This window comes from Magnolia sinica, chromosome 15 (genome assembly GCF_029962835.1).
Source record: "Magnolia sinica isolate HGM2019 chromosome 15, MsV1, whole genome shotgun sequence".
Lineage (NCBI taxonomy): Eukaryota > Viridiplantae > Streptophyta > Magnoliopsida > Magnoliales > Magnoliaceae > Magnolia > Magnolia sinica.
The window spans coordinates 2,780,675-2,805,986 of record NC_080587.1 but is presented as its reverse complement, the minus strand read 5'-3'; the positions used below and the strand labels follow the sequence as shown (position 1 = coordinate 2,805,986).

General features: G+C 40.7%; 1 protein-coding gene across 1 annotated transcript; it reads left to right on the top strand.

Moving 5' to 3' along the window:
- The first annotated feature begins 3,308 nt into the window (after positions 1-3,308).
- On the top strand, positions 3,309-9,016 carry LOC131228080 (putative disease resistance protein RGA3). The gene is made up of 4 exons (XM_058223910.1): positions 3,309-3,844; positions 3,890-6,651; positions 6,733-6,785; positions 8,844-9,016. The coding sequence occupies exons 1-4, from the start codon at positions 3,401-3,403 to the stop codon at positions 9,014-9,016; spliced, it is 3,432 nt and encodes a 1,143-aa protein (XP_058079893.1). The 5' UTR covers positions 3,309-3,400.
- The last annotated feature ends 16,296 nt before the right edge of the window (positions 9,017-25,312 follow it).

Sequence of the window (25,312 nt, the reverse complement as noted above, 5' to 3'; positions counted from 1 at the left end):
TATTTTAAGGCATGGACCCGAAAGTGAGACAAACACAGATCTTAGGTGGACCACACCATATGGCTTAAATTCCCACTGTTGAAAACTACTCGGGTGTCACAGAAGTCTTGAATCAATCTGTTATGTGTGATTTTCCCTTTATCCAGGTTTGGATGACTCAGTCCTCAGGGTAGACCGAAAATAAATATTAAACCTTAGAAAGTTTTAATGGTGGGCATTCAATGACCACTGTTTACTGCAGAGTACTTTAGTTGAGATTCGTATCTGGGTTCATTTTAGAGTATTTTTGGAGCCGTTTCCTAAAATGAGCTGGCAAAGCTGATGAACAGTGAGCATATACAACACATATTTATAAGTGGACCCCAAGAGCAGGGCCATGTGGACTTGACTTGTTCTCGGGTCGCACCTAATCCACCTTTTGATGTCAATGTGTCGCATTATATATTGCACATCTTGGCTGGACTTGGATGCCGGTCCTTTGTAACCGATACTGACACTTTTCCAACCGTGATTAAACAAATGCCTGGCCTAAAGTGCTATTTGCAGACGTACATCCATATATACCACTTTGATCCCACTAATGCCGTTGTAGCACATATGCGGAACATCCGAGACCTTTATATCTCAGGATCCTTCTTGATGAATGTGAGGTCCACTCATCATGTCAACCGGACAAATGAACTGAATATTCTCTTATTATCCCTTTTCTCATTAATGTGTGGACTACTTGATAATTGAATGTGAATGTTTGTTTTTTTTTTTTTTGGTATATAAGAAACATTCACGATAGGGGATTGTCTGATGAATGGCCTAGATCTTACGCACGTGATATATCAGTACATGTGAGATGCTTGTGTTTAGCTTAAACACGTGTGGAGTCGTGGGGCAAACAGCAATTTTCTGTCCCATCTGCCGGCTGCCGGCGTCAAGGGTTAGGTCCCGTGGTTTCAAATTTTATTGAGAAATTTACAACCGTACGACCCATTTAAGGCCCATTCACATTTGTAAGCCCACTTCTTTTTACCTTTCAAGAATAAGTCCCCATGCCTACGGACGGCTTCCCAAAGGTTGAAAATGCCCCCTCCAATATCAGACGCACTTTATTCACGCTGTCAGCCGCTTCTCCACCCAAAAAACCTTGTTTTTCTTCTTTCCTCTCTTTGAGCCTTCGTTGCAGCCATAGTTTATTTTTTTTGATTTCTTCTCTCCCTATGTGACTGTCCTTTTATCACTTTTTCCTTTTCCCTTTATCTGGTCGAGAATACACGTCCTTTTCGACTTTTTTGAACACAAGATAGGACGAAAAATGGTCTCCCCAGTTAAAAAGGTTCGAATGACAGGTATATTCAAATCCCCACTTTCGTTCTGTGGACCCCACTGTATATTATGCTATATATGCGCACGGTCCACAATCCACAATCCACAGTAGGAAATATTAAGCTTTATTTGTGTGGACCCCACAGTGGTTAGTGAAGTGAAGTGAATTGACTATGAAGTGCATCGAATTGACCGTGAATCAACATGGAATCACCGGTAATGACTGTGAAATGCATGGAAATGACGGCAAAGTGAAGTGAAATGATCGTGAAATGCATAGAAATGACTGTGAAGTGATGGGAAATGACCGGGAAATGCATGGAATTGTCCGTGAAGTGAAGGGAATTGACCGTGAAATGCATGAAAATGACAGTGAAGTGAAGCGGAATCGCTTTCATTGATCATGAAATGCATGGAAATGACCGTGAAGTCAAGGGAATTGACCGTGAAATGCATGGCATTGACCGTGAGGTGAAGCGGAATTGTCAAAATTGACTGTGAAATGCATGGAAATGACTGTGAAGTGAAGGGAATTGACCGTGAAATGCATGAAAATGACTGTGAAGTGAAGCGGAATCGTTAGAATTAACCGTGAAATGCATGAAAATGACTATGAACTGAAGGGAAATGACCGTGAAATGCAAGGAATTGTCCATGAAATGCATGGAATTGTCCGTGAAGTGAAGGGAATTAACTGTGAAATGCATGGAATTGTCCGTGAAGTGAAAGGAATTGATCATGAAATGCATGGAAATGACTGTGAAATGAAGCGGAATCGTTGGAATTGACCGTGAAATGCATGGAAATGACTGTGAAGTGACGGGAATTGACCGTGATATGCATGGAATTGCCCGTGAAGTGAAGGGAATTGATAATTATCAATCCACATCACGGACGAAAGTGGGGTCCACATTTATCAATTTAACCAATATGTGGGAGTATAATTGATAATTGATAATTGTGGATGACCTCGGTCCACAATTATCAATCCACATCACAACCCTATACTCCCACTAGAAAGAAGGGGAAAGCACAAAGATCAGACTGATCAAAATATTATGTGGGCCCCACTAAGGTTCCAACCATGGCCGCACAACCACTACTGTTTCTTATGTTGCGGCTCACTTGAATCTTGGATTTGGTTGATTTTTGTGCTGTAATTGTAACATGACGTGGAGAAACTGATGGACAGAGTGGATTTTACACGGACATTTCTGCGGGTCCCACGGAGCTTTGTTGGACGGTGTAGATTGATGCATCAAGCCTCTCTTAAGCATTCAAAGAATCCTTGACTCGCAACCCTCTGTCTCTCATCTCTCTCCTCGTTTCTTCGGCGATCATCGCTTTCCCTCTCAGTTTCCTGCGATCTGATCCCTCTCTCTCTCTCAGTTTCCTGAAGTATCTCTGTCTATCTCTCTCTCAATTTTCGTGGCATCTCATATCTCATATCTCTTTCTCTCAATTTCCTGCCATCTCATCTCTCTCTCTCTCGTTTCTTCGATCATCACTCTCTCCCTCTAAATTTCCTGCTATCTAATCGCTCTCCCTCTAAATTTCCTGCAATCTGATCTCTCTCTCTCTCTCTCTCTCTCTCTCTCTCTCTCTCTCTCTCTCATCTCTATCTCTCCTCATTTCCTGTAATCATACCTCTCTCTCTAGCTCTCATCTCTATCTCTCACCATTTCTTCCATCATCTAACTCTCCCTCTCAATTTCCTGAGATCCGATCACTCTCTCACTCTCAATTTCCTATAATCTGATCTCTCTCTCTCTCTCTCTCTCTCTCTCTCTCTCTCTCTCTCTCTCTCTCTCTCTCTCTGCTTTATCTGGGGTTTCAAAGCTGTCTCTCTGTCTCTGCTTCATCTGGGGTTTCAAAGCTCTCTCTCTGTCTCTGCCTTATCTGGGGTTTCAAAGTTTTCTCTCTGTCTCTGCTTCATCTGGGGTTTCAAAGCTCTCTCTCTGTCTCTGCCTTATCTGGGGTTTCAAAGTTTTCTCTCTGTCTCTGCTTTATCAGGGGTTTCAAAGCTCTCTCTCTCTCTCTCTCTCTCTCTCTCTCTCTCTCTCTCTCTGCGTGTTCTGAAACAATGGCAGATTCGCTTGTTTCGATGGTTATGAAGAAAATTCGAGATGCACTTGTTTCAAAGGTTATGAAGAAACTCGGGGAAGAGGTTGATTCGGTTGGTGGTGCCCAAGCAGAACTTGAAAAGATATCTTCTACGTTCGAATCCATTCAAGCACTTCTTAATGATGCAGAAATTATCCAATTTCACAACGAAAGCATGCAAGTTTGGTTAAAAAAGCTCAAAGACGTGGCTTACGATGTGGAGGACTTGCTAGATGAGATGATTCCATGGCCAGAACCTGAATCAGAGACAAACGATGGTGACGATCGGCAGTGCATGGAAAACCAGGCATGGAGGTGGTTATTTTCACTCTTTACATGTTGCGGTCTAGAAGATTGGATAAGGTTGGCCCATGAATCATGGACCGACGGTGATGATACTGATAATCGCAGCATTGGAGATAAGGTTCGGACTTTTTTTCCCACAATTTTCAACAAAGTTGCATCACAGCGAAATTTTGCGCAACGGATAAAAGAAGTAAGTGCGAAGCTGGATCAGATTGCAGCTGACAAAAGTAAGTTCAGTTTTACGGAGATTCACAGTTTCCGTGGAGGTAGTCATCCTGACAAGGCCGAGTTTCAAACTAGTTCGCTCGTAGATGAATCGAAGATGCTCGGGAGAGACAGAGACAAAGATATAATAATAAGCAAGTTGGTCAGCGGGAGCAGTTCTGAGGAGGGAGGGATTCATGTCATTTCGATAGTAGGCGTTGGCGGGTTGGGCAAGACGACTCTTGCTCAATTGATCCACAATGATAAAAGGGTGAGGAGCCATTTCAATGTGTTTCCATGGGTCTGTGTATCTGATGATTTTAATGTCATAAATCTTACAAAAGAAATTATAAAAGCAGCTGGAGGGACAAGTCCACCGGATTCTCAGCTAGACTCATTGCAAAAGCAGCTTATCCAAACATTACAGGGCAAGCTATTCTTGATTGTGCTTGATGATGTGTGGAACGATGATAGTGACAGGTGGGAGAAATTAATGCTTTCCTTGCAAAGAGGTGCTCCTGGAAGTAAAATTTTGGTCACCACTCGCAGCGAGAAGGTTGCAAATACATGCATGCCGTCTGCCTACATGCATGAATTGAAAGGTTTATCCTATGATGATAGCTGGTTACTGTTCAGAACCAGAGCTTTCGCTGGGAGGAAAGTGGAAGATTGCCGGGCGTTGGAAAAGATCGGAAGAGAGATAGTGAAGAAGTGTAAAGGAGTGCCTCTTTCGTTAAAGGTAATTGGAAGCGTCATGCGTTCCAAGATGACCACACAAGATTGGAAGGACATCTTAGAAAGCCAAACATGGGAAATACGAGACATCGCGAAAGGTATCTTACCGGCTTTGTTGTTGAGCTATTATAATTTGCCTGTCCATTTGAAGCAGTTTTTTGCATATTGCTCACTATTTCCTAAAGATTATGTGATGGAGAAGGATAGATTGGTCCAGTTGTGGTTAGCTCAGGGTTTCATCAAGCCCGATGGAAAAAGAGAGATGGAAGCAATTGGAGGAGAGTACTTTGACGATCTACTGGCGCACTCTTTGTTTCAAAAAAAATATGAATATGAAGAAGAAGAAGAAGTCGGAAGTTGCAGAATACATGATCTCCTTCACGATCTCTTCCAATTCATTACAAAGAATGAATGTTGCATCTTTGAGAATGGAAAGTCGGACTCCATCTCTGTTACAGTCCGTCATTCATCATTTATTCCCATCTGGGAAACGTCACACGTTCCTGCCCCTCTATGTCATGCAAAAAAATTGCGAACACTCCTCCAGATCGGAGATTCAGCAATTGATACCATCCCTGATCATTTATTCCAATGCGCTAGGTCCCTTAGGGCATTGGATTTCGGTGGTATTCGCAGCAGGATTAAAGAATTGCCAAGCTCAATTGGGTTGCTGAAGCATTTACGATATCTTGACTTATCTTGTTCGGAGATAGTTGAGTTGCCGGAATCAGTGACTCATCTCTGCAATTTGCAGACCTTGAAGTTGAATTTTTGTAGAAAACTCCAGAGACTGCCAAGTGGGATGAGTGCAATGGTCCGCTTGAGACATCTGGAAATTAAAGATACAAGGGAACTAAAGTACTTACCGGAAGGTTTGGGGAGAATAAGTTCCCTTCGAACGTTGAGTAGGTTTATCGTGGGAGGCAATGGGGGATGTAAGATTGGAGAGCTGAAGCGACTTGACTCTCTCCAAGGAAAGCTACCAATAGAACACTTGGAGAGAGTGGCGAGCGTGGATGAGGCTAAGGAAGCGCAACTGGAGAACAAGTTACAACTTCGCGTATTGTCTCTAAATATGTCACCAGATGATGCTCTTGAAATGTCAGGAAATGGTGAGGTGGAGAGGATGGAAAGTGTAGTTGAAGCCCTCCGGCCGTCCCTTGCAAACCTAGAAGAGCTGGAAATTTGGGGATACATTGGTTCCAAGTTCCCAACCTGGATAGGAGATTCATCTTTCTCAAATTTATTCAGCTTGAGATTAATAAATTGCAATAAGTGTACACAGTTGCCTGGGCTAGGGAGACTACCTTCGCTTAAATACCTTGAAATAAAGGCAGGTCTTGTAAAACGGGTGGGAAGTGAGTTTTACGGGAATAGCAGTGGTGGGGACATAAACCGGGTGGCATTCCCAAAGCTGGAAGAGCTCGAGTTCAGTTACATGTATGAATTGGAGGAGTGGGAGTTGAGATTAGAAGACAGAGAGATAATGCCGTCTCTACACTCATTAAGAATTTACGACTGCTGGAAATTGAAGGCACTGCTGACACACCTCCCGAAAAGTCTAACGTCCCTCGACATCTCGGGATGTGGCGAGATTTTGTGGCCATTACCGAACCTCCCAAGCCTCAAGACGTTTGAGATCTATAGTTTAGAGAACACGACGTGTCTCCCCTACGGATGGAAACAATTGGAGTCACTAGAGACTCTTAATATCAGCTATTGCTCTAAATTGAGGTCTCTTCCTGATGATTTGGGACAGCTCAAGTCGCTTAGGAGTCTCCGGATCTACGACTGCCCTGAGTTGCGGTCATTGCCTCAAGGGTTGTGGGGCCTTACCTGTCTCCAAGTTTTAAGCATCTCTCGCATTAATCCAATGCTGGCCGATAAATGCACAAAGAAGTATCGGAGCAAAGCGTCACACATCAACTTCTGGATTGACTACCACAGAATCGATGATCCATCAAGTGGACAAGTCCCAAACATCTGGTACTCTCTCTCTCTCTCTCTTAGATACAGAGTATGGATATACATTTGATGACCACCAATTGAAGAGTTTGGATAATTCAGTTGCTGCTATTTTCGTGCTATCATTCATCCAGATGATCCCCCGATCCAAGGACGTAGGTTGATTCCTAACTGTGGGGCCCACAGTGATGTATGTCCCTTACATCCACAAATGTCCTTTACATCCACACCGTCCATCCATCTTGAAAGCTCATTTTAGGACATGTTCCCAAAAAATGAAAAATGAAGCAGATCTAAATTTTAGGTGGATCATACCACGGAAAAAAAAAAAAAAAAAAAGAGTCATCATTGATTTCCCATCATTAAAGACATCATGGGGCCACAGGAATGTTATTTGTCATCCAACCTGTTGAGAAGGTCACAACGACATTGATGAGGAGACTACACAAATATTAGATTCATCCAAAACTTTTGTGGCCGGGAGAGATTTTTAATGGTCGATTACCACTGTTTCCTATATTATGGTCCACCTGAGATTTGGATCTGCTTCATTTTTGGAATCATCACCTAAAATGAGTTTTCAAAATGGATGAACGGCATTGATTAAAGTACATAATCACGGTGGGCCTCATGGTCAGGGTCGAGTCAAGCTATGCTCCACTCAATCTGACACTTTAAGGTTCAAGGACTGAGCCCACGCCAAGCCAAGCATGCATCTTGCAGAGGAGGCCCAAGTCCAACTCGAGAGAGTTAGGTCTGGCCAGGCCCAGTCCAATCAAGAATGCATTCGGGCACAGGAGGCCCAAGCCCAACTCAAGAGGTTTGCTTGGCCCAGTTCCAGGCCCAGACCAACCCAACTCCACCAGCTCAGCCCGTTTACAAAATGCCTACTTCCCACCTGATTGTTTGTAATTTATCTGTTGATCAAGTAGACCACACTTAGAGGAACGAAATCTACTCCCTCCATCTGATTTTCGAACTCATTTTAGAACAGGACAAAAACATGAGGAGGATCCGGAACTCAAGTTAGCCACATGAGAGGAAATTGAGACATTCGTAGGGTCATAAGAGTTTCATATTAGGATTTTTTATTTTATTTTATTTTTTAATTTTTTTGTGTTTTCAGTTCATTCCAATGGGTATGACTTTATGAATGGTTTGGATAGTATATAAGTATCAAGGTGGACCCCGTAAGATTTCAGCGATTGGAATTTCTTTACCTATTGTTTCCTCTCGTGTGGCTCCCTTGAGTTCTAGATCTTCCTCATTTTTGGTCTCCCATCCTAAAATGAGCTCAAAAAATGGATTGACAGGGTGGATTTCTCACAAACATCACAGTGGGCCTCACTTAGCTTCCAAGCGCATAAGCCTACCACAGGCTTTGGTAAGAAATATATTTTCAGCCAAGCTCACTCTTTGTTGTCAGATATCTTAAACTTATCTATAATAGAGTTTGCCGATGTCATCGACAGTGCACTCAATTGCATCAAGCAGCTGTCAGTTCACTCCATCACATTGAAAAAATTTGAAAAAATTATAGTTGATTGCTGGACTGTTTTGGAGATGGCACTTAATGTCATCAACAGGTATTGGATGTACGTCAATGCGTCAATGCTACAGAACGTCCCATTTCTTTTCTAGCAAGGTAATCTTAAGAACCAGCAATCATGATCTCTAATACATAATTACTATTTAGTAAAATGCAATGAACTCAGTTTTAAGTGGCACCCAAACAGGTAGGGCTGTCAAAGGTTAGGTCTTGTAGTACCTGCACCTGGGCTTACCAGGCTCTGTTCTTGCCAGGTTTGGGTCCTTTTATGTCTGGGTGTGGTTCTTAAAAACCTTGATCTGATCGGATTTGGGTACCCATTGAATCTTTGGATCTAAATTTGGAGTTGGCTTTGGGACAGTTAAGAGCATTTACATGATTAGGCCTACCTGCTGGATGGATTAGATCTCACACAAGCATGCCGCTTTGGCGGATGAATGATGTGTATAAACAGTCTCTCTTACACGTGTGCAGCACAGGGAACCATTTCTTACTAGAATAATCAATGCATGTTAAAAATACGTAGTTTTTCTATTAAATTAAAATTCCGGGACCCAACTCAAAACCTGACTAGACCAATTTTTAATTGGATCCAAAAAGTGATACCCAAACCTGGCCTGACCCATTGAAAATTAAAATAACGTATGGTTGGAACTTTTTGCAGTGAGGACTACTTCAATGGCTGGGGTTCGGCTTCTGGAGCTGCTTGGACAGGATGAAATGGCATTCGATGACCTCTACTGTGTGTCATTTCAGATGATGGATGCTCAGTGGCTTGCTGAGTGTGCTTCTCATATGGAATTCAATGTTAAGCACTGTGACATTCCATTTCATTGACAGTGGCTTCTTATCCAGCATACAAATGGCATACATCCGTGTCTATAGATGTCCAAATCGTAGGTACTATTGTAGATGGAGCATATCCTGGAAATCACATCGATAGGATGAATCTTAACCATCTTACATCGATCGTTGAATCTGTACCACTGATCATCTCCATTCTATTGCCTCCATTGGATGGTCCACAATTTGGACTGTTTGGATCAGTAACCACATGAATGGTAGATGAACCATCACCCCATTTAGGAGATGGCGGAAAGGGTACCTGAGTAACCTAGCATAGAGGAATTGGGTTCCCTTGAAATTCTGTCTACCTGATTTTTTCTCTTTGATCTCTGTCTTCCTCATCTTTCTAGGAAGTTTTGAACCAATAGCTGGGCCGCATTGGTCTTCTGCATTTTCTTAGCTTCTTGATTTCTGTAGTTCTCTGTATACGCACGGTATAGAAATTCTCCATCCAAACATGTAAATTCAAGTGCTCAAATTTCTATTTCTGAGAAATTCCATTCACAGGTATACGAAGTAGTCTGAAGAGTAAATACTATTAAATTGTGTTGTTAATTAAGTGTTGTGCTTGATCAAGGTTGGAAAGGTTTTGTTCGGCCCAGAAATGATACAGGTGGGGTCTGCTTTTCAGCAATCTACGGCGTATACATGTCTTGGGTCCCTAGATTATAAGATGCGTCGTGATCTAATATCACACCTGTTAGATGATCGTAGCCAATCCGACTGCTGGCTTGCCAATTGTGTACATAACAGGCCCATTCTGACAGCTAAGAGGGTGTGATGTTTTGTAGTATCTCCTATGGATGAAACTAGAAAGGTTTCCAATTTTTAAGAACATCCAGGCCTATGCTCGACCCAAGGCTTCTATTACATAGCCAGGCTTCAAAATCAGGGGAAAACTGGGCCTACCTGAATCAGGCCAGAATTTGACCCACTACTGTTTAGCCCATCCTGTTGTTAACCCAAGTGCCTGTACCCAACCCTAGACCACAATATAATCTGAAAATTCATGAAGTGCGACCCACCATGGATTGGTCAAACGTTTATGCTAGGCTGGGCATCATGAATAGTACTGGCACAGGGAACGCCTAGAAAGTTGAGGACATATATCTCCCATCATCTAAACGGTTGGCGGGAATTTCAGAGGCACTTCAAAATGCAGATTTTTGAATAGCCATTTTCTGCATGCACGTTGACATTCTGTGAGCCGATGATCTTTCTTCCCTATAAAATGTATATATGATTCCTTACTTTGATTTGGAGGTGGGCCGCACAGCCGAGGAACCCCAATCATGTAACCTCTGGTTCACGGACCCTAGTTTCTTGAAACCACGCATGATATTTTTCATTTTTAGCCGTCCAATAACTGTCCATTAATCTGATAGCCAGATAACCAAATAAGAGTAATTTCTAGATAATAATAAGATTAAGCTAATATACATAATCTAGACAGTTTAATTTGAACTGTAATATATTATGTATACAATATTCAAGTAATTTCTAAATGCATGAGTATCGTCCACCACCCCGCCGAGAGTATCAAAAGCTTTTTTTTTTTTTTTTCTCTCCCTCTCTCTCTTTCATCTTTTCGGGTAAGATACTAGGGCTAAAGTTGGGCGGGTTTAACCCAACCGACCAGTGACCGACCTGACATTGGGTTGGGCTTGGGCAAGATCTATCGAATCCGGTCTCAAGCTTGGGCTATGCAAACACCAACTCGATAAAACTTAGGTCCGGCTCGGGTTGGGGTCTTGGGTTGCCCGACCCAATCCGAACCTGATCAATATATAAGTTACTTATAAATTATAATTAAGTGTGGATCGTCTGTGTTGAAGACATAGGAAATTCTGGTGCTGTCAGGTCTCATTAGTCCACATCATTTCCAATGACTCAAATTAACAAGATATGCTAGATTTCTCTCTCCCAAATAGATTGGGTGCTACACAACACGACTTTTAAATGAGTAGTTGTCCTATATTTTAGCTTGTTTGTTTAGTAAGAGTAAAGTTCTTTACTATAAATAACTACGTAGATATAAAAATAAGACGTGTATTGAAATATAATAAACTAATGCAATCATGAAAATATTAGCACGTATCCACCCGACCAACCCGACTGAACCCGCTTGGGTTGGGCTTGGGCTGATAATTCCCAACCCAAGGTTGGGTTGGGTTGGGTTAGGGTTGAGGTATAGGAACCTTGGGTTGGGCTAGGGTTGAGCACCAACCCGCCCGACTTTCAGCCCTATAAGATACAGGGGTGTCAATGGGCCACGCTTGGGCCAGTAAAATCAGAATTTTGAAAAGAGTCAGCCCCACAGCTGGGCCTGAAACAGTTCAAAATTCAGGCCACACCGACCCAGGCCCGCCCCATTGACAGCCTTAGTAAGATCTCAACCATTTGCTAGTTAAAAAACTAAAATATTATGACAAATTTACCCTCCCTTGAGCACTCTTGTGAAGACTAATGGCGAGGTTAATGAATGCCTATATGTGCGGATCCACTAAGTGGGTGTGGCCCTCACTTTGGAGCCGAATTGGATGTATGTGTTGTAAATCCACGCTGTCTTTCAGTTTTGCCAGCTTATTTTATGAGATGGGCCCAAAAATAAAGCAGATACAAATCTTAGGTGGACCACATGATAAAGATTAAATTTCCACTAATAAAAACTTCTTAGGAGCCACAAAAGTATTATATCAATCTACTATTTGTGTTCTTCCTTCATCCATGTTTGTGTGACCATATTAATACATTAGATAGAAAAATAAACATTGCAGTGGACACTAAAAGTTTTAATGGTGGGCGTTCAATGACCATTGTTTACTGTGTAATTAGGAGAATAACATGGTTAAGCCAATTAGGATACTTACTATTTTTGACAAAAAAAACCTATGAAGTCTAGTAGGAATCATGACAATCTATAAATAGTTACTTTACTATTTAGATTGGGCTTATTTTTCAGATATGGAATATACCCAATGGAGATAGTCGAATAAGCGGCTCAGGTCTTGAACACGCATTCCTAATTTCCACGTATGATGCAACTGCACTAAGCATTTCCCTTCCCAAATGCTTTTCTAAAGGCTCGTGATAGGTAGGGGTGGCAATGAGTCCACCCAGACTGGGCCGGGAGATGGTCAGCCCAGATCAACGTCCTGCCTAGAACTCATGCTCAACCTGCCCATAAACGGTGTGATTAAAAGACTGGCGACTTGGATCCACTCATTCAGTTCAGAGTCATACTGGGACTCGTGCAAGTCGGGGCTAATCAGCCCAACTCACCCTAAGTGGGGGATGAACCGGCCTGACTTACCTGAGTTGGGGAGATTCATTGTATCGAGTCCAAACAAGTCTGATTTGAGTCACACCAGGCTTATAAGGAAGGGTCTTAAAACCATGATAAACAGGCCTGCCGATGTTCAGGTTAGGCCTCAAGACAATTCTTCCAAGCATCTAGTCACGAGCCCTTTATTGATTCAGGCTGATACCTAACCCAAGGCCTCTATTACAGGCCAAGCTTCAAAATCAGGCCCATACAAGAACACAGGCCTCCAATAGAATACTGGGCCCACCTGTATTTGGCCAGCATTTGATCCACAACAGGCTAGCTTATCCTGTTGTTAACCCAAGTGCTTAGGCCCACCCATAGACCACAGCAGAATCTGAACATTCATACAGTGGGCCCTCGATGGATTGGTCAAACATTTTAGGCTAGACCAATTAAAGTGAGGCCAGAAGATGAATGGTCCAAATCATCTCTAAATTGCATGGGCCGGCTATTTAAGTGGGCTTCAATTAAAAGTACCGGGCATGCATCTCCTAACATCTAGGCGGTTGGCCGGAATGACACAAGCACTTCAGAGTACTTGAATTAGGTACTACTCCCGCCTGTTTGGGAGCTCGGGACAGGCGGAGGCTCCGAGGGCCGTTGAGAGGCCAATGTGATGTATGAATTTTATCCACATTGTTCATCCTTTTTTCCATATTATTTTAGATTCTGTTACCAAAAATAGCTAAGATACAAGGCTCAAATGGACCACACGGTATTGAATAAATTCTTCCCATTGAAAAATTCTTAGGGACCATAGAAGTTTTGGATCGAGATGATATTTGGTACGTCTAATAGTTCATTTCAATTTGTGAGATATGCCTGTTTTAAGGTTCCGATAGTTTGGCCACTTTAGCCTCCAATTGAGCCTTTTGTGGATCATCTTAGACATGAAATTATCAGCGACCGGCTCTACATCACGAGTAGGCAAATAACATTTTTCTATCCTAATTAATTCCTGCCCATCTCAATTTATGATTTCAACGACCGAATGTGGGAGGTCAAATCAAATGGCTTGAATTTTCTTTTTAGACTCATTTGGTACTTGGACTCCTAGGACACTTTACACTCGCTCATGTGGCATGTGGTAACCTATGTTAAACTGACTAACTTATGAAAGCTAGGTTACATTGGTTGCAGAATCCTAACTTCTGGTTTATGGACACTTGTTTCTCGTAATAAGGTATAATATTTTTCATTTTTAGTTGTCTAATAATTATTCAATAATTTAATAGTCAGACAATCAAATAAGAGTAATTTTTAATTCATAATAAGATTAAGCTAATATACATAATTTGGATAGTGTAATTCAAATTATAATATGCTATGTATACAATATTCAAGTAATTTCTAAATGCGCGAGTATTGTCCACACTACTCTACCAAGAGCATCAAAGTTGTTTTCTCCAGCCATTTTGATGTAGAGCGGGTCGCGGACAGTTTCATGGCCAAGATGGATTAGAAAAGGCCCGGTCGACGACAGAAGTGATCCGGACCATCAGACCTTAGATCGGGCGTATCTCGCAATCCGGAATGAGTTATCTGATGTAAAATATATGATTTTGGGGTAGAATGAGCTACTTTAGCCAACCAACATTGCTATGCCGGGTTGCGCAGCCCGGAATTGTGAAAAACCCGTTGATCGATGGTCGTTTCCCTGTTTTAATTTCGTTTTTACTATAAATAGTAAGTTTTAGTTTGATTATAACTTGTCATCCGTCGGGCTTTAAGAGTTGCGCCCAACGTGAAAAGAGCTTAGAATAATTAGGAGAACGGTATAATGAAGCCAAATAGGACACTTACTATTTTTGGCCGAAAACCTTGCACACTAGTAAGTTTACTATTTATAGTGAGTCGCGGATTCTAGGAGTTTGAGTTGTAGTTTGATTCTGATTTCTTTCTCATTGCTTGGTACCCTTATTTAAAGGGTTGTGAACTCGTTTTTAATTATTCATCAATCAATTTCGAATTTATTAGAATTTATTTATATTTTTTACTTTCTTTCCTCGTGGATTCGAGAAGTCTTTATGAGGAGCCCAGAGAAGTTCCATGGATTCGGAATAGTTATCTTCTTGAGGAAGACGGTGCTCGACCTCACGTCCTCCCCTGCGTCACATTTCCTACTTAAAAAATTAAAAGTATTATGATAATTTTACCCTCCCCTAACCACTCTTGTGAGGACTCATTGTAGCCCTCACCGTGGGGACTAATGCTGTTTAATTTAAGGCATAGACCCAAAAGTGAGGCAAATACAGATTTTAGATGGAACACACTATAGGGATTAAATTCCCACTGTTGAAAACTACTTGGGTGTCACGAAAGTCTTGAATTAATCTATTATTTGTGTTTTTCCCTTTATCCAGGTTCGCATGATTTTATCTTCAGGTTGGACAGAAAATAAATATTATTATCCAACCTTACAAAGTTTTAATGGTGGGCATTCAATGACCACTGTTTACTGCAATGTAGTTCAGTTGAGATTCGTATTTGGTTAATTTTAGAATATTTTTGGGGCCGTTTCCTAAAATGATCCACTACAAGAAAATAGGCCTTTACCCACAATTTTTTTTGGCCTCAATTGAAAAAATGGAGGCTAAATGTGTCTTTTAGCCTCAGTTGCTAAGCAACTAAGGCTAATAGTTCATCTTTCGCCTTAGTTGCATAGGAAACGAGGCGAAAAGTCTACCTTTTAGCCCTAGTTGCATACGAACTGAGGCCAAAAGTTTACCTTTTAGCCTCAATTGCATAGGAACTGAGGCTAAAAATCTACCTTTTAGCCTCAGTTGCATAGGAACCGAGGCGAAAAGTCTATTTTTTAGCCTCAGTTGCATAGGAACCAAGGCGAAAAGTCTACCTTTTAGCCTCAATTGCACAAGAACCGAGGTGAAAAGTCTACCTTTTAGCCTCAGTTGCATAGGAATCGAGGCGAAAAGTCTACCTTTTAGCCTCAGTTGCATATGAACCGAGGCGAAAAGTCTACCTTTTAGCCTCAATTACACAGGAACCGAGGTAAAAAGTCTACGTTTTAGCCTCAATTGCACAGGAACCGAGGCGAAAAGTCTACCTTTTAGCCTTAGTTGCCGGGAACCGAGGCGAAAAGTCTACCTTTTAGCCTCAATTGCCCAGGAATTGAGGTGAAAAGTCTACCTTTTAGCCTCAGTTGCATATGAATCGAGGCGAAAAGTCTACCTTTTAGCCTCAATTGCACAGGAACCGAGGCGAAAAGTCTACTTTTTAACCTCAATTGCACAGGAACCGAGGCAAAAAGTCAAACCTTTTAGCTTCAATTGCACAGGAACCGAGGTGAAAAGTCTACCTTTTAGCTTCAATTGCACAGGAACCAAGGTGAAAGTCTACCTTTTAGCCTCACTTGCATAGGAACTGAGGCGAAAAGTCAACTTTTTAGCCTCACTTGCATAGGAACCGAGGCGAAAAGTCAACTTTTTAGTCTCAATTACATAAACAAGGCTAAAAGTCTACCATCTAAACCATAGTTATCAACTACACCATCTTAGTACACACGTCACGTGTGTGATATCCAGACCGTTCATCTGTTTAGACTTACCATGGATGGGCCCATTAACGAACCTAATTTAGTTAGTTGATCCCAACCAGCAATTAGAATATTTGGCCATCACCCTCCCCAATGTCCAATATAGTTCCCTTTGATGTGGTCCACCTGAATTATGCATCACTCATCTAGACCAATTAGATTTGATGAATTCACTCCTCATTTGGACCGTACATCTCAATAATCACTCCTGTCCACAACTCAGGTGGGCCATATCATAGCTTGAGGTTACGGTAATTACCATACATTGGGTCATGGTCCAAAATCATCTTAGAGATCGTATCCGTACACTAGGGATTGCCTGACGAGTAACTCTAATCTTACACACGTGTGCCTTGATTCCACGTGTGAGGCCAGTCGAAGGAATACACTAGCATTTCTTAGTTAATAAGCTGACCATAGCAACCATACTTCACTTCCTCTTCTCTGCTTCGATCCATGCTCTCGCCCTTTCCCTCTCCCCCTCTCTCTCTCTCTCTCTCTCTCTCTCTCTCTCTCTCTCTCTCGATTGGAAGAAGGAGAGCTGGTAGAATACCTCCTTATCATTCAAATCCAAATCTAAATCAATTCAAGGTAAGCTCGATTCTTTTCATTTCACTCCTTCCTCTCCTTTTCTCTCGATCTCAGTTTCTCGAAAAAGAGCTAAAACCCTAGTCCCCACTCCTTTTCTCTCGATCTCTCCTACCATTTTTCTGTGATTTCTGATCTTTAATTGAGAGATTCATACTCAGAAAGCTCGTAGATGCGAAAATACGTGTCTTCTGAACTCATAATCTTCAATCGACTGAAATAGAAGCAGATTCACCTGCGGAAGCTCTTTGTTGTGAAGATCTGTGATTTTCGCAGCTTAGATCTTCGATCGATGATATATATAGAAGTTGTGTTTACCTTATCGGAAGGGATATCAATCGATCTGTGCTTCTTTTTTTGCCTGATCGAGACATTTCGATTTTAGAAGATCTGCGATTTCTGAGGTTCTGATCGTAGATTTTTTAAGTGGGAGAGATCTCCTGCTTTTTGCTGTGTTCTTTCAGATCTAGGGATTTTATTAGAAAGAAAGCTTTTGCACGCATCAGCGGCTCAACTATCCTCTTTCGAGGTCTAGATCTTTGATCTGATGCGATTGGAGTGATTGCAACTTCTGCCTTGAGCAATTTACATTCTCGTCCTGCATTTGGAGGTAATTTGAAGGAAGTGTTTGTTTCTGAGTCCTTGCTATCTACAATAATCTAGAAATATTTAAATTTTTGTGTTATTTTATTATGCATGTTTACAATAAATGGTTGAGTTCTACTAGTTTTTTGTGAATGGGTTTTCTTTTGTTATTTCCTCCTATAATTGTGCCTTTTCATTTCACAAAATGCTGCATCTAGGATCAAATCATGGTAAGTGAATGCAGCTCATCCGAGTTCTTCATCATCTCATGATTAGAGAAAATTGATATTAGTTGTCATGTAATCCATAAACCTTTACAATGTAATGATGGCTATTTAACTTATTTGCTACTTAACATGAGAGTATACACTGATTTCCGTGTAGGCCAGGTAGGTCACAATCTGCTTCCCACGCTAGATGAATCTCAGCTTTTTGTTATCTTCTCTTATTGAGATTTGAGCTTCCCTATCTCTAGATTAGGTTTTCTCTGCTATTTTTGGGAGATTTTGCTAAATCTGATAGATCGGAACGATTTAGGGTTAGGTTTTAGTGCTTGTAGTGGTTTGATTTTATGGTAGATCTGTTTGTATATTTCATGTTTGGATTATGGATATCAATTTTGTTCTATTGTCTTTTTACTGAAATGGAGTAGAGGAGATGTACTGTTTGGTTAGTATGGAAGGCGATCTAGCATATTAGTAGTTTTTCTGATGATGCTATGGAAAATTATAGATCTGTTTTCCTTTCAGATCTCATTGTTTGGAGTTTTGATTTTATTTATTTATTTTCTTTCTTTTTCATTTCAACCATCTCCATTGTATTGAAAGGCAAAGGAAAGGCCCTATTGAGGCACTCTGGCTTGATAAAAGTTGTTGAAAACATCTTTTTCTTAATGTCTTTAATCTTTTTCATGGCTCTTTGAATCCTTTGAATAGAAATAATATTAGTTGACAGTTGTTGGTATGGGTAGCTAACATTAGCTGGTACTCATACCAGAAGCAAAAGGGTACAAAAACCAAGAAGAAGGTTATTACAAGGATGGTTTTATATAGCACACTTTACCCAGCCAAGGGTTTGTGACAACAAGCAACTCTAATAAGATTTTTGGGCACCTTCAAAGTCCAAATTAAGGCTTTTCAGTGATTTCTACTCTTCCGATTTGCTAGAGAATATAAACTCTAATAAGATTTTTGGGCACCTTCAAAGTCCAAGGGTTCACTTACAGAGGATTGGTTATCAAATAGGAATTATTTGTGAAATGAGATGCAATTTGCGCTATGTAATGATTACCTATTCTATGGTACAAGGCTATGCATTCCAGAGGTCTCATTGTGAAAGCTAGTGGTGTACAAGTTGCATTCTTGTGGTCTTGGTGGTTGCTTTGGGATTCACAAAACTATGGCAATGCTCAAATATCATTTCTATTAGCTAGGAATGAAGATAGATGTCCTGATTATTCTCCAGTAATTCCAAGCATGTCATCTTGGTAATGGAAGAAAAGAGAACACCAATTTGTACAAGTCATTGACAGTGCTGAACGGACCATGGGAAGATCTTAGCTTTTTTCTTTTATTTTTAGTCTGTGTATTGGAGCGACCAAAATACCCCTCACAAAACAACTGAAATAAATAAAGTAGGGATGTTTTCCTACATTTAGTATCAGGATTCTTATAAGTAAATCACTGCCTTTCTGTCTTTTGTAGTTATGTAGGAAAAATGTTTAGGCATTCCCATGTGTGATGCACATGCAATTTACTAGTGTGTGCATGCTCACACACACAGTACAATTCCACACACATGGGAAACAAAGCACAATTCATGATTCTTTTCAACTTCTTATTTTTCAAAAACAGGTGATTCCCTGCTCCTGCTTTTTGCAAAACTGCAACTAAAGTTCTTGTCTTGATGATGGTTTCAAAAACATGCGATGCTAAGAACAACTACCTAGTGACTTCTCTATTGCTCAGTTCCGGTTTCTGGAGCGACTACTCGTCGTCCATGGGCACTGGTGCTATAAGAGGATTACTAAATGGTAAGAACTACAAAATCCCTTCTTTCTCTACTTTCACTCAACACAAAATTGTATATTTATATGGGCTGCGTGGCTAATTTATACTAGTGGAAACTACATTGCATTCAGATCTGTTATTTCTTTTATAAGAATATTTTATTTTGCAACGATTTTATTTTGAAGTTTAAACTTAATACCTGACTTTTTTAGATTTAACCACTTACCAAAAGTAATTCTAACCATCCAATTAATTGCTATCAAATGGATGGTTCAAAGTAAAATAGTGAGTGGCTCATATTTGAAGAGAGAAAAAATCATATGGTTAAACTTATTTTCTCACTGCACTTTTTCACTTATGTTCCATACACAATTGAGTCAACGATTTTAGTGGTCTAGATTGCATTACGAGTATGCCATGTTATATGCAATTTCTCACTTTGTGCCATATTTCTAATCATCATCTATAATACAAACTATTTTCTTTGAATTCAAATTACAAACATTTATAATAGATGTTTATGATAGATTATTCTCATTTCTAGAGTCAATGAAGTACACTTCTGTAACATCAATCCACTGCAACTGATATATTGAGTTTATAATCATCACAGTGGGAGGAGCTTCAAGGTGGGTTTGAGCAACTGGATTTGCAACATGTGTTCATATTTGGCAGGTGATTCATCCAGCACTAAATGTTTTAGCTAATCTTGTTTGCCCTCCTCCTTCGATCAGCAATCTGTATCAGTTCAGACCTTTTTCCTGTGAACTGTTGTTCACTCCCCAAGTATAGGGTTGTGATGTAGTAATAAACTTGATAAGACCGAGGTCGAATCCCAAGGGACTGAAACCTGTACGTAACCTGAAAATAACTAGAACTAGAAAAAGATGAAATCTAAATCAGGTGGATTTGAGGAATAATGATGAAATAGTAAAATATGTAGAATTCAAAGGTAGGAAAGTAGAGATTCAGAGGATCCACTTGTAAAGATCAGGGAGATCTTTATGCCTGCTTCAAAAATCATGGAACTTAAACTGAACTTCCTTTGATATAATTTTAAAGAGAAGAAAGGTATATGAATTAGAATGGATTTCATCACCAAACCATGCCCAGGAGACAAAGTCAACAACAGAATTAAACTAATTACCAACGAATCAGATGATTATGAAGGTTAAGAAGAGTACCGCCATCCAACCAAGCTCAGGAGACGATGACAAACAACAGGGCTTCGTGATGTCATAATCAAAATAAGGAAAAAGAAATACTCAAAGCCATTGCAAACCCATTGTAATTTCAGTCACAACAGGCCATTAAAAACTACAAATATTCCCATAATAAAATTAAATCAAAAATCCCTTCAATCTAAACAAAGGGCAAACGCATACAATCTCCCATCACTCTACAAGCTTCACCTCTTAGCCCTAGCTAAGAGGTTTAGCCTGACATAATTGGGCTAATTCCTAAATAAAAATAATAAAAAATAAAAGAACTTCCACTGCTGCACGTCCACCACTGCTGCATGTTTCAGCTCCAATTGCCTCCTTGAATCCACATTTCTTCCCCTGTTCTTCTGTTTCTTCTCTCCTCTTATAGCTGTCCAGCGCCCTGGAGGAGTCAGTTCCACACTCCTCTTTACACAGCAACGGCGCCAACTCTGTTCTCGCAGCAAGTAACGCACAAAAAGGCTACGTTTGGACTGAAAATCATGACGTTGATCGTCCTGATTATTGCATCCTCCATCATGGATAGGGTTAAACCTGGCTGGGGCTTCCATTGGACGGATCGGATCGCTGATCCGATCACGTTCTGGGTCACGTAACTCCACAAAAAATCCAGATTTTTCGGACGCGTGTAAACCTTACGCAGGTTGCACTGACGTGTTCGGTGGGCCTCATAATGATGTCTTCAGAGAAATCCACTTCGTTCATTGGATTCCTAACGAAAAACTGGTCAGGAAGGGTGGGTTATTCAAATTCTGCATGGCCCATTGTACCAGATCCATTCACCGTCCATCTTGCTTTTGGACAATCAAAAATGGATCTTCGGGACCTTTTGAAACTTTGCCACCTAGGCATGAGTGATATGGCCCTCGTGATTCTCATGGACGGTCCAGATCAGTCATCTGGACCATGATGGTGGCCCACAGAGATCATGCGCAGGCTCTGTTCTTGCGTAAACAGAGAAGAAAGAAAAAATGGATTTCTTCCACTGTGCTGCTGGCGGGGGCCATGATTAAATTCAGATAGGAAATCCACACCGTCCACTGAAATCCTGACGAAAATCTAGTCAGGAATGAGTAGTTTTGGTAGGTTCTTGTGTGGCCCACTATACTAAGTCAATTCACCGTTCATCTTACTTATTTTGACGATCCTCGTGCATACATGTGTATGGGTCCAAAATTCCACCTAGGTGAGGATATTCCCTACCCCAGAGACACCATGGATGGCTCTGATCATTCAAAGGAGCAAGGGGTGGGCCCCACTGAGTGAAACCGGCGGACCCACGTCCGCCGCTGTGAGAAATCAGATTTGAGAAGAAGAGTCGGTCAACGCTTGTTGACCAACTTTCGGATGTTTGGTGCACGCCCGGTGCACCTACATACCTTGCACATGCACTACATATATGGGTCCCACAGAGATGTTTGTGAGAAATCTACTCCGTCCATCCATTCTGCCATATCATTTAAGGCGTTGAGTCAAAAATTGAGGCATATCCAGATATCACGTGGGCCCAAAATCGACTGTTTATGGGCTGATCTAACCGTTGGGCCACTTCTACTGGGATCCAATGGCTGAAATTTGACGTGTACGGTTAATTTATGGTCCCCAGGCCATATATGAATTTTTGTTCAATCTGATGGCGGGAACTTTGTGACCTTGCATTCTGGACCAATTTTAGGTCTCTTTAACATGAACAGCTTGATCTTCTCGGATCCCTGGCATGTAAATCCATTGATTTTGGTCTCATGGAGTCCGTCCCTTGCCTTGGTGAATTTTGAGCGTTAATTTCATGCTTTTAGCACCCTGTTTCCATCCGAGCTCCTAAACTCACCTTGCAGCACAAATACGATTAAAATAGTCCGTTAAACAGTATCATGTCCATAAATTCAGGTGATAACTGGGGTCTAATATGCAATATTTGACCCTCAACATAACCCCCAACCATCATTTTGCTAGTCCCAAGCAAAGTATACGAAAAATAAGGTGAGAATTATAGGACAATTTATATGAACTCGAGTGATTTTTGAAAAACAAATCAAATACTAGATTTTTAAGATTCATGAATGTTGGGCATTACTCTCTCCTGAAATCAAGCTCACGGTAAACTTCATAATCAAGTTCAAATATTAATCCATTAATTAGAACAATTCTAAACATCGAGTTCCATGGGTGTATAGTGTAATCACGGCTTACCATCATTAAGAGATCCAATTGTCAATTTCTATGATACATTGATGATCGAATGAGCATTCAAGACAACCAAAACCTAAACCAGAAATTGCCTTACAATTCTCTTTCTTTCTTTTTTTCTTTTTTTTTTCCAGCTTTTGATTTTTCCATCGAGGGGAAAGGGAATCGCGTCCACACCTATAAGGAGCAAACCTATGTTGAAGATCATACACCCAACCCTTTCCTGATGACAACTGTTTTTTAGCTGGGTATTCTTTTTCTTTCTTTCATTCATTCATTCCTTTTTTTTTTCTTCTTTCTTTTTTATATTCTTTGTATTGAACAAGATGGACAATTCCCCAGGTTGGTTCCTTCCATGCTTAATGATCACCAAGTTACAATTCAATATCGAACTGAAACCTTAATGTGCAAGCGAGATGTGTCTTGTAAATTCATGACTCAATCAATGTTTACAACTTCTAATAATGGATTAACAATTCAAACTTAGCTGTGAAATCTAACAGATAACTGAATCCAAGAATCATAAATTACCAACATCATGTATTTTGCAATTCCAAGTGTCCCAGATGGCCATCAAAATCACTTTGAATTCATACGAAATTCTAGAAAAATTTAAAATTTTCATAAATTTTCGCTTAAGACTAAGAAAACCTGATTAGGAAACCTAATCTCTCACTCCCAACCTAAAATCTACATTGTCCTAAATGTAAAAGAAATAAGCATGCCATGCATATGGAACAATGAAAGTAAAAGAAGAGTGATGGAAAGATAGTACCTGAACGAGAGAATCAAGAGGCTTCCCAGAGATATCAACGTAAAAGCGATTCAGCACACAAGAGAAATCAATAAAAGTAAAATAACAAAAATAAAATTCAAAAAAAAGAAGATCCTACCTATACCACTTTCGCAGGTACTCTCGATTGCATTTAGCGTATGCAACAAGCCTTTAAACCCCTAGGTTGCCCCTAGTGGACGAGTTGTAGTCTCGTGAGGGTTTGCAGTAATGTTACCCACAAACATTGAACTAACTAACTAGGAAAATGAAATGGAATGAAAAGATGAGTTACCTCCCAAGAGCGCTAAGTTTTTCGTCAACAGCCAGACAAATAAAGCAAACTACCCTAGTCCTATGCAAGCGATAAACCTACCATACATCCATCAGACTAGGAGATCAATCCTGGTAAACAGGAGCAGTCAGAGGCATGGACATGTCTTCTAAATCAAATTTCTCGACAAATGGTTTTAATCGATGTTCATTTACTTTAAACTCCTTGTCATTGTCGGGGCCTCTTATCTCAACGGCCTCCTGAGGATACGCAGTGACCACAATGTAAGGGCTAGTCCAATGAGATCGAAGCTTACTTGGAAAGAGATGTAATCGAGAATTATATAAAAGGACTTTCTGACCAGGTGTGAATGATTTTCGTAGAATATGTTGGTCATGAAACGCCTTCATTTTGTCTTTGTAAATTCTCGAGTTCTCGTACGCATCGTTCCGGATTTTCTCAAGTTCATTTAATTGAAGTTTACGTAGCGAGCCAGCGTTGTCTAGATTGAAATTCGGATTTTTGATCGCCCAGTACGCTCTATGTTCCAACTCTACAGGTAAGTGACAAGCTTTCTCATAGACAAGTCTAAAGGGAGACGTTCCAATAGGGGTTTTAAAAGCAGTACGGTATGCCCATAAGGCATTGGTCAATCGGATTGACCAATCCTTACGATCAGGGTTAACCGTTTTCTCTAGGATATGTTTGATCTCCCTATTGGAAATCTCAGCTTGTCCAATTGTCTGTGGATGGTATGGGGTGCTCACCTTATGAGAGATACCGTATTTTTTCATTAAGCTCTCGAATGGTTTATTACAAAAGTGTGAGCCCCCATCACTAATGATGGCTCGAGGCGTCCCAAACCACGAAAGGATGTTCTCTTTTAAGAATTTAATGACCGTGCGATGGTCATTATTTCGGCACGGAATTGCTTTGACCGATTTAGTGACATAATTTACGGCGAGCAAAATGTACAAATTTCCAAATGATTGGGGGAATGGTCCCATGAAATTAATGCCCCAGCAGTTAAACGCTTCTATGATAAGGATGGGATTCAAAGGCATCATATTTCGACGGGACAATGCTCCCAATTTTTGACAACGCTCACAAGCCTTATAAAACTCATGAGTGTCCCTGAACATAGTGGGCCAATAAAAGTCACACTGTAAAATCTTGGCCGTGGTCTTTTTAGCAGAAAAGTGACCACCACAGGCCTGTGAGTGACAGAAGGAGATGACACTCTGATGCTCATCGTCTGGCACACATCTCCTTAGGATTTGGTCTAGGAAAATTTTAAACAAATATGGATCGTCCAAGAAAAAGTTGCACACCTTGGTAAAGAATTTTTTCTTATCTTGTGCAGTCCACTGTGTTGGTATGGAACCTGTGGCAAGATAATTAGCAATATCAGCGAACCAAGGTGAATGAGAGACTCTAAACAGTTGTTCATCAGGGAACATGTCATTGATATGGGTCGCCTCAAGGGAATCAGAGGTATTAAGGCGAGAAAGGTGGTCGGCCACTACGTTCTCTACTCCCTTTTTATCTTTAATCTCCAAATCAAACTCTTGGAGTAGAAGGATCCATCGTATCAGGCGGGGCTTAGAATCATTCTTAGAAAGAAGATACTTAAGTGCCGCATGATCTGTGTAGATAATGATCTTGGATCCGATCAAGTAGGACCTAAATTTATCCAAAGCGAACACTACGGCTAGGAGTTCCTTTTCCGTAGTCGAGTAGTTCACTTGGGCAGAATTTAAAGTTCTAC

Bases quoted from the DNA above. Each gene is read 5' to 3' on its own strand.
- LOC131228080 (XM_058223910.1), top strand. From the start codon at position 3,401: ATGGCAGATTCGCTTGTTTCGATGGTTATGAAGAAAATTCGAGATGCA. The intron at 3,845-3,889 runs GTTCGGACTTTT...GTTGCATCACAG, and splicing joins ATCGCAGCATTGGAGATAAG to CGAAATTTTGCGCAACGGAT. The intron at 6,786-8,843 runs GTAGGTTGATTC...AACTTTTTGCAG, and splicing joins TGATCCCCCGATCCAAGGAC to TGAGGACTACTTCAATGGCT.